This window comes from Fusarium fujikuroi, chromosome FFUJ_chr07 (assembly GCF_900079805.1).
Source record: "Fusarium fujikuroi IMI 58289 draft genome, chromosome FFUJ_chr07".
NCBI lineage: Eukaryota > Fungi > Ascomycota > Sordariomycetes > Hypocreales > Nectriaceae > Fusarium > Fusarium fujikuroi.
In genome coordinates, this window is record NC_036628.1 from 1,793,955 (window position 1) to 1,816,407 (window position 22,453).

Below are 22,453 nucleotides of genomic sequence, written 5' to 3' on the forward strand. Positions count from 1 at the left end.
ATGCTCCTGTTGTCCTGCTAGATAATCATATAATTGAGGACTTGAAATCTTCCTTTCCTTTTCGTCATATACAAGAGCAGTTTTGCTCTAGATCGATGTTCGCTAATCACTATGCCACCCGTTCATTGTTGACCTCTTCTAATAATCCTACCACCTTAAGTCGCCATCTCCAATCTTCCGGGGAGAATGCGATCCTCGATCTTGCGGACCAGCTTATTGGTCTGCTCAGCTAAGCTCAGAGTGAGGATGGTGTGAGGTAGAATTCGGGCAAGATGAGGGAAGAATCCCTTGTACAGAGCAAAGAGACCCTCTGAACGAATGGTTTTGGAGAGACAATCGGCAACGCTGCTGTAAAGATTGCCGTTCTGGTTGTACATACGGGACATGATGGTGTCTGAGACGTGAATGTCAGCCGCTAAACTTAGCTTTGGTTCAAGTGCAGGACTCACCAGGAGGATGCATCACGCAGCAGACAACGAATCCACTGATAGCACTGGAGGCCAAGTGCAGACCAGGGCCCTCTTCCATATCAAAATGACGAACCAGGCGACGCTTTGCGAAGAAATATGTGGGAAGCTGAACAGAGCTGCCAAAAGCAGTCCTGATCATGGCAGCCTGCACACCACGGTAGAGACCACTGATACCCTCAGTTCCATAGATGGACTTGAAGCCGTGCCACGCGCCCCGGTAGTGGTGCTGTGTACCAACGGGTCGGAACGCCGAGAAACTCTGTAATCGGGTCTTGACAAGGAAGAAGGGGCTTCCGGCGGCGGCGCCGATGACGCCCGAGGCTGCACCGCAGAACATGTTGATGCCCAAATTTTGGGCCTTTCCGTCCTTGAGGAAGAAGCTCGCGAGCGCATTGCGCATAGGGTCGTAGAACCCGAGACGGCACCCATTGAGAAGAACTTGGTAGATATAGGCCGCGCCAATTCCGCGGTAGATATTACGGACACCTTCGTTGCGCACAATGACGCTCACACCATGGATAGGTCCTCTGTAATGGTGAGGTTGATGGCCCTTGTTCTGAAGCTCGCCTTGCAACTGCATACTATACAGGAATCTAGTCAGCATTTACTGGGACAATACCGTGTGCCAAAAACCCCAGAACATACCGGATTTTGACCGTCTCAAAAGGATGTGTTGCAGTAACGGCACCGCAGGCGGCAATGCCGCCAGCAATGAAGGCGCTATTCACCAAGTCAGCACAAAAACTTGGGCGCGAACGAAACCCCATGGATTCATCTAGATGATCGATTCATGAAGCACCCAATGGCCAGAAGGCTTACCCAACAGTGGTCGACATGACCCGATCTCTCCAAACCCGAGGAAGCGGCCGACAGTTGCTAGAGCAATATTGGGTGCAAGGAGAGATTGGGCGAGGGAACCAGATCCCTATGGGGGTGAGCTCGGGCGCGAGAGCTGTCCTCTTCAATCGGCGACCCGAAGAAACCGAAATGATGCAGAAGAAACAAAGTTAGTTACCTGAGTAAGGTTTAAGAGGAAGATTTGGGAACGTGGAAAAGAAGGGTTTCACACCCGTTGCCGTCACCAGCGGCTTCGGACCCTATGGCAGCACGAGAAATTGCCAGCGCTGAGGTACCGCCTGCAGCGCAATTACACCAAAAAGGTACAAGCTTTCCACATTATGGATTAAGAGAACATGGAAACCTGAATGGGGCTCAAGATATATAAATTATTGGGTACTGCTGCTTGACCTTACAAGTGTAAATTGCGTCTTCTGTCAGCGGCTGACAAAGTTGATAAGCCGCCTGTCATCAAGGTCAGTGATACCTCAAGACTGTTCCTGAGGGTACTTCCGGGCCTGTACTATCCGTATAGTCTAGTACCTCAAACGATCACGTCCATGTCTCCCATCTCTTCGCCGTTTAATACTTTTTCATATTTTTTTGCGCTGGATGCATTTCATATGCCGACGTCGGCGGTCCTTTTTCGCGGGGACGGCTGCGGGTCCTTGCGTCAGGGCCGCTGGACCGCTGTGCAGCCCCTGGAGATGGAGGACGACGAAGGAATCTGATTCGTCTGCGTGGTGATTTACTGATATGGCGCTAGGGTCAAAGGGAAAGACAGTACCTAGACAGGCTAAAAGGGCAGCTAACTTAGCTGCTGGGCCGGCGATTCTGTTCGCTCTGAGCGGCTTGTTGCGGCTCGGGCGTTTGTATGCCGCCTCCGATTTTAATTATACCGAGCGTTAGGTAAGTACCTACATAATGGATTCATATCCGCGTGGGGAACGTAGGTATACATAGGAGCTGAATACCAAGCTCAAAATCCACCACAAGAAGCCATGGCGAATGTCGAAGATAGCAATAATCAGTCTGAGTTACAGAGCCTGCCCTACTGAATAAGACGAGGATGATGATACCCTGGGTCAGTAAAAAAAAACCCCGACTTCATGTTGGCCATGGACCTTTCCGGGTACCGGTACGTAGGTAGATACCTTGTGGCTCCCGTCATGGCGCACCCCGCAAGATTACACCCCTCCAGCTCAAGGAGCTCCATGACAAAACACGGCAGAAGTCGAAAACCTAACCAAGACATCAATATCAACAAAAACATCCACCACAACTACTTGAATCTTCCTATTGTGAGAATTATTCAATCCTGCCACTGTCGCGACTGGATTGATCTGGATCTAGAGTGACTGCGACCCTTTGCGACTCGTACAATTGACTCTCTCTTCCAACACGATCGCGTGTGCTTTGTTCCAGACCCACCACATTTATCACGTCGCCATTGCTTCTCGAGCTTTTACCTCGCTTCTCTGTCTACAATGTCATCAACGCCGATGGATATAGATAGGTCCAATACACCAAATGGCGCATCGCTTAACATCCACCGCACCATTGGCACCACCGCCTCCGTGTCTAATCTGTCCGATGTCATAGGCAGCTTTCGTCCTACCAAGGCATGAAACCTACATAACCCTACCGTACGCTTTATTGGTGGGCTAACCGTCTAACGCTGTGTGTAGCTCTTCCGGCGTGATGATATCAAGGACAGTCGTCCACAGCCTCATGTACTGTCCCTCGACTACGATGACGAAGGCCAACTCGTCATGGCTTCAGCTAGCGACGAGACGATACAGATCTACCACGTCAAAGAGGGCAGACATGACAAGAGCCTAGTCAGTAAAAAATACGGAGTGAAGTTAGCCAAATTCACACACACAGCTTCAAGCATAATCTATGCCAGCACAAAACAGAACGGTAGCTCATTCACAACTGTTGAATTCTTTAAAATGAATCCAATGCTGACCGACTTCTGTCTCCAGACGCTATCCGATATCTTGCCACACACGATAATTCATTCATCAGATACTTCGAAGGTCATGAGGGACCTGTGACTTCACTGGCTGTTCACCCGGGCAGCGACAACTTCATCTCATGCTCACACGACAACACTGTGCGCCTCTGGGACACTCAAACCAAGAACTGTCAAGGCCAACTATTTCTTCGAGCACCCTACCTCGCTGCATACGACCCCTCTGGAACTGTGTTTGCTGTCGCTTGTACGAGTAGCGGCACGGTACTACTCTACGATGCTCGACACTATGACAAAGCTCCTTTTGCAACGGTCGATGTTGTCGAACAGTGCAGGAAGGTAGATTCACAATGCCTCAACAAGGGATGGACAAAACTTGAGTTCTCAAATGATGGAAAGTCGTTACTTGTTGGAACTCGTGGTAATGGCCACTTCCTCCTGGACGCTTTCGAAGGCACCCTGAAAGCATATCTTCACAAGCCAAACGGCGGCACTCGACGATTGACTGTGGGAGAAACAGCATCGGGTGGTAACGCATCGTCAGATTTGTCAAACATAGAGAGCAGTGGCGAGTGCTGTTTCGCTCCCGATGGGCGCTATGTTCTGAGTGGCTCTAAAAAGGACGTCCTGGTCTGGGATACTATGGCAGCTCCCAATGACAACAAAGTTCTGGAACCTAGCTGGACTCTGCCTGATAAGAGAGAGGCAGCTGTCCTAGCCTTCAACCCTCGGTACAACTTCTTCGCCACGGCTGATCAGGAGCTATTGTTCTGGCTGCCCGACCCTCATGCCTGAGTTGCGCAAACGAAAAAGACGTTGAGCAGTTAAAATGGTTGGAGTAAACAATAGATACCCTTGCATTATGGGACATCATGATGATGAGATCGTGACTGAAATATATTTAATGAGAATGAAAGTCACACAAGAACAGCCTGTTCCGCAATGGGCTAACCAGAAAAGCTTTCACTTGTAGTATGATTTCTAACCACCTACTTCATGTTCCCTTCGCTGAAAATACTCAGAGGCTAACGCTAACACGGCACCGGGAACGATCGAATTTGCGATGATGTAACACAAACTTCAAGTCATTTATGAGAAAGAGGAGAAGGAGAAGGAGAAGGAACCGAGGCAGAATAGTTGATGGTTACCTTACACTTAGGTAGTTCTATACTATTCGAGTGCGATTAGCCTCGGAACGGTATCTTCACGGACTTCCACATTTGCCAGCTTGGGGCATGCTCCATGCTCTATCAAAACCTGACCAATATCCCCTCTTCCCTTTCTAACGTAGTACCACAACGGCGTATGCCCATCAATGACCTTATTAAAGTGTCTTATCTTCCTACAGACAAGCCTGGCCAAGTCAACCTCTGCCTGTGCATATAATGAATTGCTCAGTGGCGTTATCAGGTTCATGATGGGAAGCGCATCGCCCTGCGACTGCGAAAGATCACCTTCTGGCACTGTATCATGATCAGCTTCTGCTCCAGCTTCCAGTAACATTTTGACAACTTCGTGGTTCTGGTTCCGCTTGAGCGCATCTGCTAGCAATAACCTCTTCTGACCTGTCTGGCTACTGATCGGATTTGGCGAAGCACCTGCTTCTAGAAGAAGCTGGACAGCTTCGACATATCGCTTGTTTATGGCAGAAAGCAGGGGACTGATGTTTCCTATAGTATTTGCGTATATATCTGCGTTGGCCTGTTGGACAAGATAACGGATAGTGCTCAAGTGGTTGTGACGAGTGTCCAGAGCATTCAGAGCACCCTTACTCTTGGGCATGTTGGTTTCTTTGCTCCAGTCGCAGTCATCCATTGGTCCCCAAGAGACGAGATGGCATATAGCTGTTTCGTCGGTGTCGTGTGTGGCATTAACGTCCGCTCCTCTGCTGATGAGCAGTTTGGCCTGGTGTGTCAGTTAGTTCGCTTGTCATGGGATCCCTGAAGGTTACCAGGCTGAGACGTCTGCAACACTTACCACATCTTCATTCAATGCGTATGCCAAGGGAGGCAGCCTCTTCCCATCTGGAGCATTTGGGTTGAAACCATTGTCCAATAGTAATGTGGCGATTGCCGTGTTCCCACGCAGGCAGGCCAGGTGCAAAAGGCCGCTCCGGCTTCCCCAATGCAGATACCCATAGGCTGGGCCTGAAGGACCTATCCTCTGGACGGTCTTGTATCTCAAGGCGTAGAGACGATCATTTTGGAAAGGCCGATTAATCTTGTCCCCAACATCTGTACCGGTCCGCCCCAGGGCTTCCAGGGAGTCTTTTGCTGCATTGAGGGCACCAAACCAGCTCGCCCATTGAAGAGCTAAAGGCTGTTGATGATCGAGTTTGAGTGCGTCTTTTGCATCCTTGTCGTACAGACGTGGAAGGACAGTCGCTTTGAGACTTTTGCAGGCCAGTGCCAAGTAGAGAAGGTCCTTGAAAGGCTCCTTTAGCAGTGACATCTCATCTGTTATGAGATGCATGATCTCAACAGGCATGGCTAATTCTAAAAAGGAGATGGTTTAGCGGCAAGGTCAATGAGTATAGAATACAAAAGACCTACCTTCTTAGTACATCCTCAGAGTAGGTAATTACGTCCTGTGCAATGCGTTTCTGTTGAAAGCCGGGATCTCGTCTCGTCCATTTCGTTGCCGAAGAGGGTGACTTACCATCGAGATGCGCAGTCGTTCCTTGTTTAGGCTGGTGTGTCATGTTTGCTTTATGACAACAAATACGATTTCTTGTATTGATCGAGAAGAACGAAGAACAAGGCGATATTTACAATGTGGAGGTTGCCTGAGACAAATGATTGGATGACCAGGGCTTGCTTGATTGCTGCCTATCCTTGGGTCAGACCTTGATATACGGAGTAAGGTGTCAAAATAAACTCTACAAAGGCTATTCCAAGCTTACACCAAGTTAGCCAACTCTTGTTATCACGTCAAGCTGGTGTATGCCCAAGGTAATTCTAGAATATGCTGCCCAAGGTAGGCTACAGAATCTGGAGGCACTGATATGCATTCAATTGACACGGCTGATATAGAATAAACGCCCATCTACAAGTCTATTGACCACTAATTGGTATTCATTTTGATGTCTCCATTGTCAATCAACTTGTTACCGAAGTACTACGTAATGGCTCTATGTATGGCTACCATGCTTGATCGAGTTACTACAATATCAAGATGATGCGTCTCAAATATCAAAAGAGTCTCGCTTATATGACACCAAAGTATGGAATTCATCTCCGGTCCTACATGAGGATTTTCAAGACCAAGTAAATGGCATTTGGCGGTTGTACCGTGGTGTTGTGGCGCCCAGCCGCTCCGGCCCCTCATTGAGCCCCACCATAAGAATATCCCACCTTCTAAATCCAACCTCATTCAACTTTCCACATCAAAACCGCGAACGACATTGCATCTACAAGCGCCCTGTTGGGACTCCTATGGCCATTGGCAATTCAACAAGCGAACAGGATCCTCAGGGTATATCTATTTGCAGGCGGAGGCAGAAGCATAGCTGGGCCCACGATCATTCTTAAGCCAGAACGGGCCACCAGACGACATCACCTTCGACATCGCGACTGACGGTATAATACAACTCTTGACGACATGGTGTATCTCAAGACAAGCCAGGAATGGCTCGATCAGTCCATGGCTCTCCTAGAGGCCCGTCCTGCCACTGTACGTCCATGCGCCGACCACTCAACCTCAAACTAACCACAACACCGTAGACTCTCATTACCACAACATACAAGCTCAAGCCTGGCCCTACGCGACCCGATGCAGACGGCAACACACCCGTCACCAAGCCCCCACGCGGCGCTCTCGTCCTCAAGGCATACGATCCCATTAGCGGCGCGACCATCAAGTACCGCACCACCAAGGCGCAGGAGGTCACGTCGTTTGATACATGCCTCTCTAGGCCGGCTAGGAAGAAGTATGGCTGCGGTGCCAGATGTACCTGAGGTGACAATGGCAGATGGCGATGGCACAATTCCGGCGGAGGAGTCACAAGCCGCTACGCCGACACCACAGGCGGCCCAAGGGGGTGGAGGTGGAAAGAAGAAGAAGAAGGGCAAGAAATAAGATATCCGAGCTGGACAAGTTGTTTTAAGTGCTTCTGGTACACTCGATGTATTCGTGAACGCGAGGATTGATGATCATGAAATGAAACTTATTGCAGTTGACGTTGAAAAGAGTAGCATTGTAAACTGCAGAGTATTGATTTGAGGGATGCCACTTTGCAGATTTCTTACCTTCTCAAGTCTCTCTTCGCTACACGAAACTCACAACACACACCCGAGTCTACCAAGTCCATTGTCATAAACTTCAACCATGGGTACAGGGCTGAGGGGAAGCAAACAGAAAAGTAGACACATCACATGCAACGATCAAGGAGTGTACTAATCTAATCAATTCATCTCTATCTAGAAGAGTGGTAAAGTAATATCATCATCCATAAATACGATCAAGCCGTCAATGCTATTTTCATCCACCCCCAGTCCAGATCCCGAAACGCCGTGTCGATCCGTGCAAATTCAGCTTCCGGATCCAAATTATGATTGCCTCCTTGCCAACCGTAGTACTAACCAAGCATCGCCGCCCCGAGGCCCCATTCAGATGTACAAACAAGAAGTAAAACAGGGTATATGTGCATAGGTGTGCGTGCCAATGAGCAAGTGCCCAGGCCAAAAGAAAGAGAAACGAGAAGGCGAGACGTTCAGAAGTCCTCGTCAAAGGTGAAGTCGCCGCCGTTCTCACCCTTGGGGGACTCGTCCTCATCAGTCTTCTTAGTGGCACTGTGGAGGACACCGGCCTTTTGGTAGTCGGCAACACGCTTCTCGAAGAAGTTGGTCTTGCCGCCAAGGGAGATGTTTTCCATGAAGTCGAAGGGGTTGGTGGCCTTGTAGACCTTCTCGTTGCCAAGAGCGACAAGGAGACGATCAGCGACGAACTCAATGTACTGCTTCATGAGGTCAGAGTTCATGCCGAGAAGGGCACAGGGAAGAGCCTCAGTGAGGAACTCCTGTTCAATGGTGACGGCATCAGTGATGATATCTTGAATCATCTGCTTGCTGGCACGGCCCTTTAGGTGAGAGTGGAGGAGGCAGGCAAAGTCAGTGTGAAGACCCTCGTCACGAGAGATGAGCTCGTTAGAGAAGGTCAGACCAGGCATGAGACCACGCTTCTTGAGCCAGAAAATGGAGGCGAAGGCACCACTGAAGAAGATACCCTCAACGGCAGCGAAAGCAACGAGGCGTTGGGCAAAGGAAGAGTCCTTATCTTGGATCCATCGGATGGCCCAGTCAGCCTTCTTTCGGATGCAGGGAATGGTCTCAATGGCGTTGAAAAGGTAGGTTCGCTGGGCGGGCTCCTTGATATAGGTGTCGATGAGGAGGGAGTAGGTCTCGGAGTGAATGTTCTCCATCATGATCTGGAAGCCGTAGAAACAACGAGCCTCGGGGATCTGGACCTCGCCACTGAATCGCTCGACGAGGTTCTCGTTGACAATACCATCAGAGGCAGCGAAGAAAGCAAGGATGTGAGAGACGAAGAACTGCTCATCGGCAGTCAGGCGGTTGTTCCAGTCGTGGAGATCCTTAGAGAGGTCAATCTCCTCAGCAGTCCAGAAGGAAGCCTCAGCCTTCTTGTACATTTGCCAAATCTATCAAGAGCTGTTAGCATGGGTCGCGTGGGGATGACCACTTTACGCGTCAAAACGCGTCACATACCTCATGGTACTTGATGGGAAAGAGAACAAAACGCTGGGGGTTCTCCTGAAGTAGAGGCTCATCGGCCTCCTCAGACTTGATGCCAGGGGCAACAGCGAGCTTGGTCTCCTCCTTCTTTGGCTCTTCGACAATCTTTGTCTTGAGGTCGGTGGTATCGAGGGACTTGTTCAAAGGCTCGTTCTCCTTATTGGCAGCGCCAAAGTTGAGCTTCTTGACGGGAGACTCCATGTTGAAGTTCTCAATGGCGGAAGCAGCCTATGATAGGCGTATTAGCAAAGAATTGGCCTTGGTGGATATGTGCAGCTGCGTGGCACTTGGGAAGTCACATACCTGCTTCGAAGGAGTGATTTGCGCAGCCATTGTATTGTGAGTGTGGGTGTCTGAGGAAGAAGAGTACAATTAGGTTGATCAGAGCAATGCGGAAACAAGACGAAGGCTTTGTATGTGCGTGAAGCTCTTGAGGTTGAGGTATTGTGGGTTGCGGTGGTGATGGTCTGGTCCAAAGTAAAGAACGGGATGAAGGCGATGGGCTTTTGTATAAGTCTTGATGCGCTGTCACGTGGAGCTAAAGCGCGTCAGGTCGCGCTGGGCAATACAAACAGCGGGCCATTTTAAAGTAGCTTTACTGCGTCAGGACAGGGGGGCCGCTGCGCGTCACTGGGTGAACCAAGGTCTTTCGGCGCCATTTGGCCTGCTACTGGCAGCATCCAAGGCGCTAGTGCTGGAGCTGGTACCATGAGAATATCCAGCCACCAGGATGAATCAAGCAAGTGAGACGCGTAGATTCGCGTTTTAGGCAGATTCACGTTCTTCTTTGGTATGGTTCAAGTGCAATGCTTCGTGTTTCTCTCAATTGCCCCACTGCGCTTGCACGGTACCTGCTTTGTCGCAGGGAGTGATGATTCAGACTTTGTCAGGATTAACGTCATGGGTCTCTTATCAATCAGCACAATTTGGCGTGAAAATCCATTCATGAGGTGGCCTCCCTTGTTCACATCGTTGGGCCAATGTATGCGAAATGGGCTGTGGCCAGGGCATGATAGTGGTACGAGGCGGGACAGAACTCATGGGGCCAAGGTACCATTGCCTGGTGGGAGAAGTCATGATGAGCTCCTGTGCACTGAGATCAGATTCATGCAAAAATCGTGGCCATTGAACCTTTTCTGCAGCTGCAACAAGAACCCTTAGTTAAGCAAGCAAGCTGCTACAAACTTTCCCTGTAACTCAACTTCACTCCCAGGGTGAGAAACGCGTTGCTGGAGCTCCACCGCGTTCCGGCCTGGGCCCTGAATCTGACGTGATGGGCCCGGAGATGGAACGCCTCCACGAGCTCCCTTTTGCTGTCCGCAGTTTGCAACTAAATTCAGATCAGCTTGGACCAGGCCAAGGTGAGTTCGCATTTACATTGAAAGAAACCCCTTTAGAGTCCTAGATCGGAGGCTTCAAGATCATTGTGTCATCTCTCTATATTACGGTTCCACTTGAGTCAGTTAGTTGCTTGGTCGATGAAAATGCCAAGGGAAGTTATCAGATCTTATTCTCTAATTTAATTCGAGGATCATGACCCACGGGCGACTGCACCCACTTTATCAATCGGCGAGTTCATGGCGCATTAGTATAGATTCGTAAGGTAAGCCCAAAGTAAGGTATCCATACTGAACATCATTCGTACCTAGACAACATAACAATGAAACACGTCTGCATCTTCCGATCATTCAAGCATTACCGAAAATTCTCACCCCATCACCATAATAATCCTGACTCACAAGGGCCCGCCCTCATGTCAGCGTGGTTGGTCCATTTCCCTTGTCTTCATTCCCCTTGCCGTCCACGTATATCCGAGTTGCCGACTTTAGCGTCGGTCTCTATCTCGTCGCTGTGATCTTTGACTTCGAGACCCACGCTCAGCTTCACCTGTTTCAATATCGTGTGGTTGAGCTCTGCTGCGGCCAAAGAATCCACGGCTCTCGCGGACTCGTGCCGGTTCCGGTTCGATGGGACGATCATCACGATGGCGATCTCGGCTGCGACTGCGGCTGTGTCGACGACGCTCCGACATGGAGGGATTTCGCGATGGTGGGTTTGACACATACTCTGGTGGGTCCTGGGCTTGAAGTCGATCAAATTGTTCAGGATCGCTAGGGTCAATAGCTGGCACTGGCAATCCGCTCTTCTTCAGGTTCTTGCGTCCTTCCTCACGCAAGTGTTGCTCAAGAAGTGCAGCATTGCGAGTATTGGCTTTGAAGGCCGCATCGGCAATGTCTCCAGCAAAGGGCACAATTCCAATGACAAAGTCGATGATGATATTGAACATCATCCTGGACTTGACAGAGGTTGGCAGCCCACCGTCGATCTTCATGCAGCTCCTCATAACCAAAAGGGCAAGCAACATATCCAAAACGTCACCAATTCTATGAAGCCCATGTTAGCTTAGTTCGATGGAGACCCAAGTTGGGTTTGGAGACCAAACTTACGCAGGGATCAGTCCCAAAACGCTACCCCAGCCAAATCGGATGCCGCAGCAACTGAACAGAGCCAGGTCGAGACGGTACGCTCGGCGCTTGACCTTGGTCAAGACTTTGCCATCATTTTCGGAAATGCCAGGAGGAAGAGCCTTCTTTCGCTTTTTAACTTTGCCAGTAGGCGTTCCATCTAGGCGAGTAGCTGGGACATGCTCAAAGTAGGGGTCCTGTGAATAATGTGTTAGTTTGACGGGCTCTAAAGGATCATAGGTAGTGTCGATGCTTTCATACCTCAGTTCCAAATTTGTTCTGGACAGTCTCTCCCAAGATCTTCTTGGTGACAAGCTTTGCGACAAGTGATGCCATGTTTTACAGCAAGAGCGACACTTCGCTTATTGAAGAAGTCGGTGCGCGACCCGGGACGAGGTCGTTGGTCTTCTTAATATTGCTGAAGCGACAAGCTTGGCAGAGGCGGGAGTATGACCAAGGACAAGGCCACTACTACACCAACAAGAATGTATGTCACTGCTTGAAATTCCGAGACCAAGATTGGGCGAGCCAAGACAATGAGAGGGTGCTTCTCTTATTAAATAAGGGGAGGACAAGGTCCTGATAGAATGACCACTTGCTGCGTTTGTAGTGACTTTACTGGCTGGTCGGTCAATTAACCTGTTTTCAAGTATTTATGATGTCTGTCCATGGTGAGGGAGCCCAGTCGGTGCTGTGACCTATGATGTAATATTGGCGGCCCCGAACTTCTGGAACCTACAGAACTGCAGCAAGCCAGCCCCTGCAGTCTAGAAGCATTAATGCGTAAACTTTAGCTCAACAAAACCGGTTAAACCACTGCTGCAACGCCGATCATGCACATGTGCTGGCATATTTTTCAGTGGCGATTGAGCATTACCTCTCTAACTAACTACCTCTGAAACGTCTATGCAACTCTGGACGGGAGGGAACGTGTTGGAGAAATTGAGTTGGACGATCATGGGCCGTATTGCACCGCCACATCCATGGGGCTAGTCTGTGGCGAGGAACAGCAATCGTGGCTCAGCAGCTAGCTAGGTACAGTAGCTAGCTGCTTCTGAATTGGAGACTGCCCGGGCTCCATCTCACGAAGCACTGAACCTACCCTACCTTACCCTACCTTACCTGAAAGCGGGCACCTCAGCCAAAGGCAGGGTACCTAAGGCGCGAATGAGAATTGGGTCTTTGACCTCGCTGGTCTCATTGCGATCCAATGCTATCAGTCCAAACCTGGCAACAACACCAACAACAAATCACATCCTCATCCACCATCTCGGCCTTTGCACTGCCGCCTCGACCCCGCGTGTCGTCAAAGAGACGTTGCATTCTACTGAGACTCGTTCACATTCAATTCGTACAGCATTCCCTACCTTTAGCTTCTCAAGTGACCTAGCTTTCCTCTCCCTCGACACCGCTCGCGTCTTTTCGCTTGTCGCAGTCGCTCCTTGCGTTATCTTGGCTGTCGCACTCCAATCATGGTCAGCTTGCCTTCGCAGCTACTTTCGCATTATCGTCTCGCAAAGTCTTGAAAAGGCGTCAACAAACATAAGAGAAAAACAACAACAACCGAATATTAAGACATTCTACCATAGCATGAGCCGTGTGGTTCTAACATCGCCATCATGTCTGGATCACAAATGCAGTTAGAGGATTGTATGTGTTGGTGGGTGCTGCGCGGTTGCGAGCAAGGACTAACGCAACCAACCTAGGGCTGGACGACCTCTGCGTCCGCTTCATCATCAACCTTCCCCAGGAAGATCTCTCCTCCGTCGCTCGAATTTGCTTCCAGGTCGAAGAAGCTCAGTGGTTCTATGAGGATTTCATCCGTCCACTTGACCCGACCCTGCCGTCCATGACCCTGCGAACCTTTTGTCTACGAATCTTCCAGCATTGTCCCTTATTGGCGAACTTTTCTGTCGAGAATCATACCAAAGCTTTTGAGGAGTTTTTGGAATACAAGACCCGTGTTCCTGTACGCGGTGCTATCATGCTGAACGAGGCTATGGATTCGACAGTCCTGGTCAAGGGATGGAAGAAAGGGGCCAACTGGAGTTTCCCACGAGGAAAGATCAACAAGGACGAAGATGATCTGGATTGTGCCGTTCGTGAGGTATATGAAGAGACCGGCTTGGACCTTCGAGCTGCTGGCCTGGTACCCACCGAACATAAGCCGAAGTACATTGAAATCTCGATGCGTGAACAGCACATGAGGCTTTACGTCTTTCGAGATGTTCCAATGGACACCGTATTTGAACCCAAGACAAGGAAAGAAATCAGTAAAATCCAATGGTACAAGCTATCGGAGCTACCAGCCTTCCGCCGCAAGAACGGTCAAGCGAACGACGCCAACACTGCACCTAACGCCAATAAGTTTTATATGGTGGCACCATTCTTGGTGCCGCTGAAGAAATGGGTTGTGGCGCAGAAGAAAATTGAAGCAAGGAGAGCGGCAAACAGCTCTCAAGGTTATGGACCTATCAGCGAAGCCCAATACGAGGATGAAGCATGGAACGATACTGGCGCCGAAACTACGGATCAAGGCCCGGCGATAGAGACGCTTGCAGGTGCGACACAGGAGTTACAACGATTGTTGAAGGTACAACCTCCCACCCAAGGATTGCAAGGTGTTTCTGCTCCGGTTCCGGCTCAACAGGATAAAGGAAGTGCATTACTTTCTATCCTCCAAGCCAAAGGCGGTCCTACCAGCGCCATGCCGCAAGCTCATTTTCACTATCCTCAGACTCCTCTTGATCACACAGTTACAAACGCTCCCGAACCTCATACGCCGCATCATCATAATATTCACCAGATGCCGTCCACAAATACCCAGCAGCCACCGCCCCCATTCCCGTACGCGCCTAACCAAAGCGCTCACTGGGGTATGGGGCTTGGACAGCAGGCTGGCAATCCTCAGCTATATAATCAGCAATACTCCATCCAGGAGGGTCAGTATAAGAGCAATCAGGCTCCTCTAGTGCATCCTCAACCATTGCCCCCCCAGGTAGAAAGAGCTGTTTTCAACAGGAGTGTATTCCAGGACGTCAATCAACCCACCAACAACCCTATGCCCGGTCAGTTCCTTACTCAGCAGCAAGCGCAATATGGCCACTCTGGCCAGATGCCTCAGCAATCACTTAATGGACCTGGGCAGCCGAGACCACAACCTTTGAACGGCCAGTCCATGGCCCTTCTGAATGCTTTCAAGGGCGGTAATACCGCGCCACAGGTACAGCAGAAGCCTCAACAAGTTCCATTCCCCCGTGGCTTCCCATCACATAGCCAGGGGGCTGTGTATAGTAACCTAGGCGGAGCACAAGCGCAACAAAGTCCTCAACAAAGCCTTCATGCGGCCGGCCCTGTGGGAGGTCAAGACCGCTCGGGGCCAAGTCCTAAGGAGCTGCCAGGCTCAAAGGTTGGGCCTCCTGCCGACAATCATCGTTCTGCTCTGTTAGGCATGTTTCGCAAGGACGACCAGAATCAGCCTCCTGCGCAAGGACCCCAGCCCGCTGTACAGCCCGCTCCTGGCAGTATGATGAGTGAACTTCTGCGTTCAGTTGGCGGGGACAATTTCAGGGCCAACATTCCCCAACAAGCCCCCGCTAATCCCAACCCGCTCCCGTTAATGGACGGCCTATCACTGCAGCAACGACCTACTCAAACTGGCACACCTGGATCTCAAGGAAGAGCGGATTATTCGCAACAATGTGGTGCCCAAGGACATGCACCAGCTGCCTCGCAACCTACCCAGCCTATTCGTATTCTTCAGCGAGGCCAGGGCGAACAATTATTTGGCATCGGTGGAACATCTGCATCTCCTCAGACTTCTCTTGCCTCACCAAGTGGATTGTCTAGCCACTTGCAGCCTGCGGGTGCTGGCATTAGCCCAAGCATTGCACAAGCATTCCCTGCTATGAATCGTCGTCGTGAGTCTGGTCCCGCTCAGAAGAGAGAACTGCTGTCACTCTTTGGCAAGCAGCCATCCCCTGCTAGTTTGGAGGCAGCTAAGGGCAAGGAGGTCATTGCCGGAACGCCTAGGTCTCGTCTTGCTTCCCTGGCCTCTGGAGCTGAAGACCCTGCCGGCCCGCCCTCCCGTCGCGGTAGTCAGACGCCCATCTCGCCAGCCGAACGCACTTTTTTGCTGGACTACTTACAGTCTGTTACCAAGAATGCTAATCATTAAGGGACCAGTGGAGAAGTGATTTCATCTGTACTATTTGTTGATTATAGGAACGGGGGAGCATTGCAATGGAGCCTTGTGTGGGATCTATTGGTTTGGCAAACTATGAGCTAGCGTGGTATCCAATTGCTAAGCGATCGTTATCGTCACTTTGTTTGGCCTGCACTGTTATCCGACTCTAGATGTTTATGGTGATTATTCATGCCGTGTGAGTGACTGCTCCTTCGCATCCTCAAAGAAGCCTAATGATAAAACTTTACTGATTTGACCAGTTCAGACCTGTTGCTTTGACTGATGAATGTTGATGTGCTCCTTGATTTTCTCTTATGACCCAGGTCCGTATGTGTATATGTACGAGTATTATTGAGTGAGTACCAGAAGCAGCCATGGGGGATGCTTTAGTTGACCGCCGCTGCTGCGTACGTTGAATAAGGTAGAATCAGACCTTCAACTACTCCGTTGAGAACTCGTTGAGGCTTCCTCCTCTTTAGCCACGTAGAGGTACTTGAGACATTTGCCGGTGCATTTGGCACCTCAGGTTGCCTTCCTATCGGGTTAGTTCTGGCTCTATAGCCCTCTGACATGGATTCAAATCTCGCTGCCCCTGACAGGTAGATACTCAAGCAGTTCGGTTTAAAGGCTCATGGGCTCACTTACCACATCGACTCGCTCGTCTCAAAAATCGATCTACTATCTGGTTGTTAGTCAGACCCGTAATGGTGATCTCAATGGGTCAGCAGCAGCCCTGGTTTTGGTGGAGGAGATACCAGACTTCAGGGGTAAATAGAATTCTCGACAGTTTCGGGTCTTAACAACAAAAGAAAAGCAATTGATTCAACGATCGTCAGGTGTGTCCTCCCTGACCTTTTGATAGACGCCCTCACCACTCGAGACCACAGAACCTGCTCTTCATTGCTGTTGCTGGGAACGTGTCTGTTACATCTGCTACTTGCTTGGCAGTGCGAGCCAGCTGCCAACAACTAAGGTACCTATCATCACACATACGCCATGAAACATTCAACCAGATCCTACGAAACCTTTAGACCTTTATGAATCATAAACTCTCTTTCTGATTCAACAACGACGGAATTCGATGGCATGGTCAAGTGGTTAAAGCAGTGCTTAGTGGCATGAGCGACAAGAACCTGATCGTCCGGACAGAACTGAGGCTCGATCGACCTACCAAAGATGGACGTTATTTGCGTGCTTTTTTTCCTTTTTTCTATTTTTCTTTAAATCCTTTGTTTAGATTATTATTATCCTTTGATTTTTTTAAAGTTCTTTTTTATTTATTTTATAATTTTATAATTTTATAATCTAACCCTGCATCTATAATATTGCGATTTGGCCATCTTGAACCTGACAACTTGAGAAAAAACAACTAGAGGGCAATTCCTGGAGATCTAGTTGGTATTAAAAGTATTGAACTTACTGGAATATTCGCATAAGCTAGAGGAGCCTTGAGGGCTAGATGAATTAACTTGAAACAAGCGCAAATAGTGCGTGTTGTATGCACTGGCCGCGTTCGACAACCAAGGCAGATCCCCACAGGCCTTTGCGCACTAGAACGGTTCTCATCATCGATTCATATTAAAGACATCAAAATCCTGTGTTATATTGCATATATCGAACGTATCTACCCCATCTATGGATCGCGGTTGTGGTGATATGGACGAGGGAAAGGTCCAGTCTGGCATTTGAGCTGCTGCACAGTCGAAGAGTTAATTCCATAGGCAGGCTATTTAAAGTTGTAACACGAAATATCATAATAATCCTTTCGTGCATTAGATTGATGCCCTCTCACCACCATGCAGGTATTGTGATGCTCCCTCTCGATAATAATCTGCCTTGGAGTCGACATTGAGGAGATTGCTTTCGAAAAGTAATCCCAGAGCCAATAAGAAACTGACCATCTGATATCTACAGCCAAGCAAACCCCACTGTATGTTCCATGATTAGACCTCTCTCTCACACTGAGGATTGAAGCAAAACCCTCACCAATGAACAGATCATTACCGTCACAGCAAATTAATCTCCAGATCACACTAGATCGAAGAATCGAATATGCTGTGCCTCAAGTAACTCAAAAAGAGTCGTCAGACGAATCATCCCCATTACTCCCATCACTATCAGAAAGATCCAACAGCTGGAAACGGTTTCCCATGAGGTCCTTGCGTGATGGATGGGCGGCAATGACACTTCTCTGCGACTTTACATCGGGGACGGGGTCCTGAAATGCAGGTGATGTTCTCTCAAACGGCTGTGCACATTCATCGGCATACCATTCAATACGGGAAGCCCTGTACTCTCTTGATAAGTTACCAATTAGCACTGTCTGGACAACTGGCTGGTCTTCAACATCGGACAGAGCCTAACTTACACTCGGCTCTGAAGACAAGTTCGAGCATAGATAGCGCCATGGACCGCATTGGTGCTGATGAAACAGCTGTCCTTCTCAAATTCGATGCTGATCACATGAAGATTGTGAATGTGTTCCAGATCACCGCGGATAGCCTGAATAGTGAGGTTGGGGTCCCGCTTGCGGATGACGAAGTTACGAGAGCCACCCTTGCGAATATGATGGGCAACCTGGCCACTCAGTGTGAACTGGTAGTCAGACCATTTGGTATGTATCTGCCATGGCGTATAAGAATGACATCGGCTCCTTTCGCAAACGCACTTACCTTCCGGTCTTTGATGTACAAACCATCTGTACGACAGTTCTCAATAAAAGCACAGGCATCAGCCCCATGCAAAAAGGAGACCGTGGCAGTATTATCTTTGCCCCGAAGAAAGATCTCCAGAACAGGACCCCCTCGAATAACCGCAGCAACATCCCCATGTGTGACGCCATCAGGTACATTGAGGAGTAGGACTGACCTCTGCGCAGAGCGCTCAAACCACTCCTTGATCTCCGGTCTTTTGTTGTCATGGAAATATCCGGGCCCTTTCCGGTTGATCGAGCCACCCGGATAGGTTGAGGGTCGATAAGACGCATTAGGCTGCCAACTCCTGTTAAAACGAAGCCCTTGCTCTTCGTCAGGGCAGCCCGAAGCGGTATTCGATTGAACTGGGAAAGGAGATGCTTGTTCTTTGTACGTTAACGTTGCCGGTGGCGATGGTTCAAACTGTTCAGGGGCATAGGGGGGCGCATGTCCAGCTGACTTCTGAAGGCAGAGAGACTACAGAAAGTTTAGAGATTGGTAGACGGATGTGAATTGGTAACGTACATCCACAGTTGCTTCGTTCAGCCCTTGTGCGATGAGATTCTGACGTAGGTAGACTGATCACAGGCAACTGTCAGAGATTGCTAGTATAGGCTGTGCCGCGATTACATACCATACTGGTGAGCAATCGTAAGGAGGCTCTGGTATTCCTCTTGAGGCACGTACACGCATTGGGGGTCGCTCACTGGCATATCAAGGCCCTTGGACCAGTGTCAGTTCGATGAAGCGTTTGCACGACTTGCATTTCATGCATTTTTTGGTAGTCCTCTGCTGAGTACAAAGGACTCTCCAATAAGCAAGACAGGGGTCATACATCTTGTTTCCTGCGAATAGGTGAGTATTACGTGGTGTCTCGGTTCCCAATCGAACTATAGTAATTCTTGCTTACTGCGTCTTGTTCATGCTCATTCTCATGTTGATGCTCATGTTGGTAATTCGTTGGCTCAAGAGCTGATCTTGATTTTGATACGGATGAAAAGAGAAAATCCAAAATGGTTGGTGAAACTAATATATAAGGGTTTGATGGAAAGTGCTTCTAGTTATCAGAGCACTTTCTCCTCCGGGCATGGAAGATTGGACAGGCAGCCACCATTGGAATGGATCTCATAAACCTACCTTCCTAAGGCAGGGCGAACCAACGGGCCTGATTCACGTGCGGCTGCGAGCCTCCCGCTGGCCGTTTACTGGCTTGAAAAAGGCAAACATTGGCGATGTTGGAGGACTTTGATTCGTCCATCACCTGCAGATTAATGTATACCATATATTATTGAATATGTTTTATGGTCTCCGTTACTTTTGAGTCAAGACTTTGACGGTAGGTAGGTAGGTATACACAGAAACCTATTGGCTGTAAGACCATTGCAGCACGAAAGATGATACAGAATTGAAAGAGGGACGTGATAATACCATCACTCCTCGATGTGACCTGGAGTCATCCCGGAAGCGAGTGTATGTATGGCTAGCATTGAAGAGGAACACTCCAAGTAAGTCATGACACAAGGGGAAAGAGAAAGAAAGTATCAAAGGAACAGCACCGGGGCATTAGGTATGTAACCAGACGGTTCTCAACCAAACAGACAGATGGATACTTGAGTCTGCACAGCCGTTGTATTTTACAAACGTTGCTGGCAAACACTGTGCCTTGATGTTGTGGAAGACGGGTCCACGAGACACGGAAGAGGTATGTTACATTGATCGGGAGTTAATAATAACGGGGACAGGGACGGGGACGGAGGGGGCACTTTAATTTAAGACGCCATTGTCAAGATGGGCAGTTTATGTTAGTCTTACGGATGAGGCTGAACGAGGCTTAGTCGGTGAAAAGACAATCGACAGGAGATACTTTTCAGTATAAAACTAAGGTTCTTTTTTTTTTTTTTAAAAAAAAAAAAAAAAAAAAAAAGTTAAATAATCAGCAGACAACACGAGCAGATGAGTTCGTGGCTCTTCACACCCCGACGGCATGCATGACCCGTCCCTTGACAAACCGTCGAGAACAAAAATCTGCTGATGGAGCCATGCACCATGTTTAGTGCATGATTGCCGAGAATAGCGGGAGCTTAGGGGACTCCGAACAGGGACGGCGGGGAATCAACAAGGGCTAGGAGGTTATTTTTAGGTGAAGCAGACTCACAAACACGAGATCATGTGATGCATTCTCCCTCGTTCCATCGTTGACTTTTCCTATTGCGAGTTCTCCAATCCAAATTCATCAACCACCCTGAGCGACGGTCTACGCTAGGTAAACTTTGTGCTAGAGTACATACAACAGTACGGAGTAGACGCGTGTATGCCATCATTATTTTGTTTATTCGAAGTCTCTAGAAACAATGCACCCATTGTTACCTCTTGTACGGATGCTGGGATGATACGTAAAGAGAAACACAAGGATCCAGATCGTCAGTCAATACGAGATGACTTCCTCGTCTTACCGCGGGTAGGTACCTACGTAGTAGAATAGACCCAATAATCCAGCCCTCGGGGAAGGCTGTGTAAACACTTTTATCCAGCGCCACCGTAAGGTATAGCATGAGAGGTACCTTACCTACAAGCATCCACTAACAAAAATTCAACGGTTACCGCTCAGACCTCCACCCAAAAGGAAGGAGTCTTAAAGTCAATCTGGTGTAGCCACGGTAGGTACGTACATCTCCCAGGTACCTAGATATCTATGTAGGTTACCTTACCTTAGTGAGGTTAGCATGTGCTAATGGAAAAGACCAACCCCTTGCTCCTCCCGCCTGCTGGGCCAACCCAACCCAACATAGGTAACGCTTTCCCCTGTTCTGATCCCTCTTTTTTGCTCTGATGATTTCTTGTCCATCTCTCGCTTCTTACTCTCGTTCGTTATCTTTGAGATCGATCAATTCAAGCGTTTTGAGACTAGCAGCAGATCGTCGTAACCACCGTTTCATCGGCCTTTGTTGTTTCTCGTCTTTTGCTACTTCTCTAACTTCGCTATACACTTCATCTTTCGTTCGCTCGTCGATTTGGACACGCTTGGCATCTTCTGGTATCGACATCTATTAGTATCACGTACAAACGGTCCAGCCATCTCTTGGAATATAATCGATCAATATCGACAACACCATCATCGACACTCGGGACTCACTCATCGGTTTAATCGCTAACCACAACCACTGTGACCGCCCTGACTTTATCTCGCTCGACCCCCCTTTGGTTCTCAAACCCATCAAAGATCTCATCATGCGTCCCGCCTCGAACCTCCTTCAGCTGGCTGTCTGCCTCTCCTCTGTTGCCCCTCTAGCGGCAGCATGGCCTAACTGGTTTCCTCCTGCCGATTCAGTCGTTGTCCGACGCGTTGCACATGAAGCCAGTACGCTAACCTTCTCACCCACCCGTAAATAACCCCTTTTACTGACTCTTCATAGTGCCACAGGAGACCGGCGTTATCAAGGCTCGTCAAGACAAAACCGACAATGAAGAGGCTTCAAGCACCCGAAAGAACAGCGCTAAACAGACCAACTTGAACACCGCCAAAGTCGAGACAGGCACTGAGACTGGAACTACAGACAACACCAAGACCGCTACCGAGACAGGCAAGAAGAAGTCCGGCACCAAGACTGGAACATCTGCACCCAAGCGCACAACCTTCTCTGCCGATGTTCAGCCCGGTGGTGTGAGCATGACACTTCCCGATACCATGTATGTTCCCACACCTCTCTTCAAGATTGGTGACTACGCCACCTTCGGCTGGAACTACACCTCACTTGAGGGCACACCAACTGCCATCGACGTCCTTGTCAGCCAGTCTTCCGCAGGCGAGACATACACTCTCACTGCCAATATGACTTTTGCGACCAACCCTACCTTCGTCTGGGACACCAGCAAGCAGGCCAACGACCCCGATGCTCCTCTCGTGGTCGGCATGTACACGCTTGTCATCAAGGATTCTGACTCGGCCATCACCGACCTGCCCTCTCCTGGCTACCTGCAAGTTGAGAAGACCTTCCAGTTTGGCATGTACACACCTGCAGCCTACACACCCTATCCCCAATGGAACTGTGATATCTGCAACAACTAGTCAAAGCA

General features: G+C 49.3%; 9 protein-coding genes; 4 read left to right on the top strand and 5 right to left on the bottom strand.

Moving 5' to 3' along the window:
- Window positions 1-155: 155 nt before the first annotated feature.
- FFUJ_08541 (probable oxaloacetate/sulfate carrier) lies at window positions 156-1,306 on the bottom strand (the record flags this gene model as incomplete). XM_023580746.1 has 4 exons in its annotated part: window positions 156-394; window positions 450-1,051; window positions 1,116-1,190; window positions 1,290-1,306. 4 exons carry the CDS (start codon window positions 1,304-1,306, stop codon window positions 156-158), a joined length of 933 nt encoding a protein of 310 aa, XP_023433949.1.
- Window positions 1,307-2,794: 1,488 nt separating this feature from the next.
- Window positions 2,795-4,080, top strand: FFUJ_08540 (related to histone methyltransferase; the record flags this gene model as incomplete). XM_023580747.1 has 3 exons in its annotated part: window positions 2,795-2,902; window positions 2,996-3,230; window positions 3,296-4,080. 3 exons carry the CDS (start codon window positions 2,795-2,797, stop codon window positions 4,078-4,080), a joined length of 1,128 nt encoding a protein of 375 aa, XP_023433471.1.
- Window positions 4,081-4,455: 375 nt separating this feature from the next.
- On the bottom strand, window positions 4,456-5,986 carry FFUJ_08539 (uncharacterized protein; the record flags this gene model as incomplete). XM_023580748.1 has 3 exons in its annotated part: window positions 4,456-5,190; window positions 5,263-5,741; window positions 5,944-5,986. 3 exons carry the CDS (start codon window positions 5,984-5,986, stop codon window positions 4,456-4,458), a joined length of 1,257 nt encoding a protein of 418 aa, XP_023433472.1.
- An 899-nt stretch (window positions 5,987-6,885) lies between these two features.
- Window positions 6,886-7,362, top strand: FFUJ_08538 (uncharacterized protein; the record flags this gene model as incomplete). XM_023580749.1 has 3 exons in its annotated part: window positions 6,886-6,957; window positions 7,008-7,114; window positions 7,161-7,362. 3 exons carry the CDS (start codon window positions 6,886-6,888, stop codon window positions 7,360-7,362), a joined length of 381 nt encoding a protein of 126 aa, XP_023433473.1.
- A 634-nt stretch (window positions 7,363-7,996) lies between these two features.
- On the bottom strand, window positions 7,997-9,368 carry FFUJ_08537 (probable small subunit of ribonucleotide reductase; the record flags this gene model as incomplete). XM_023580751.1 has 3 exons in its annotated part: window positions 7,997-8,941; window positions 9,009-9,263; window positions 9,339-9,368. The coding sequence occupies 3 exons, from the start codon at window positions 9,366-9,368 to the stop codon at window positions 7,997-7,999; spliced, it is 1,230 nt and encodes a 409-aa protein (XP_023433474.1).
- Window positions 9,369-10,860: 1,492 nt separating this feature from the next.
- Window positions 10,861-11,836, bottom strand: FFUJ_08536 (uncharacterized protein; the record flags this gene model as incomplete). XM_023580752.1 has 3 exons in its annotated part: window positions 10,861-11,419; window positions 11,483-11,697; window positions 11,762-11,836. The coding sequence occupies 3 exons, from the start codon at window positions 11,834-11,836 to the stop codon at window positions 10,861-10,863; spliced, it is 849 nt and encodes a 282-aa protein (XP_023433475.1).
- A 1,283-nt stretch (window positions 11,837-13,119) lies between these two features.
- On the top strand, window positions 13,120-15,677 carry FFUJ_08535 (related to decapping enzyme; the record flags this gene model as incomplete). XM_023580753.1 has 2 exons in its annotated part: window positions 13,120-13,150; window positions 13,207-15,677. The coding sequence occupies 2 exons, from the start codon at window positions 13,120-13,122 to the stop codon at window positions 15,675-15,677; spliced, it is 2,502 nt and encodes an 833-aa protein (XP_023433476.1).
- Window positions 15,678-17,757: 2,080 nt separating this feature from the next.
- FFUJ_08534 (related to RNA binding protein Nrd1) lies at window positions 17,758-19,327 on the bottom strand (the record flags this gene model as incomplete). XM_023580754.1 has 7 exons in its annotated part: window positions 17,758-17,983; window positions 18,055-18,308; window positions 18,359-18,856; window positions 18,905-18,957; window positions 19,014-19,101; window positions 19,215-19,224; window positions 19,290-19,327. 7 exons carry the CDS (start codon window positions 19,325-19,327, stop codon window positions 17,758-17,760), a joined length of 1,167 nt encoding a protein of 388 aa, XP_023433950.1.
- A 2,280-nt stretch (window positions 19,328-21,607) lies between these two features.
- FFUJ_08533 (uncharacterized protein) lies at window positions 21,608-22,445 on the top strand (the record flags this gene model as incomplete). XM_023580755.1 has 2 exons in its annotated part: window positions 21,608-21,737; window positions 21,793-22,445. 2 exons carry the CDS (start codon window positions 21,608-21,610, stop codon window positions 22,443-22,445), a joined length of 783 nt encoding a protein of 260 aa, XP_023433477.1.
- Between the last annotated feature and the right edge of the window lie 8 nt (window positions 22,446-22,453).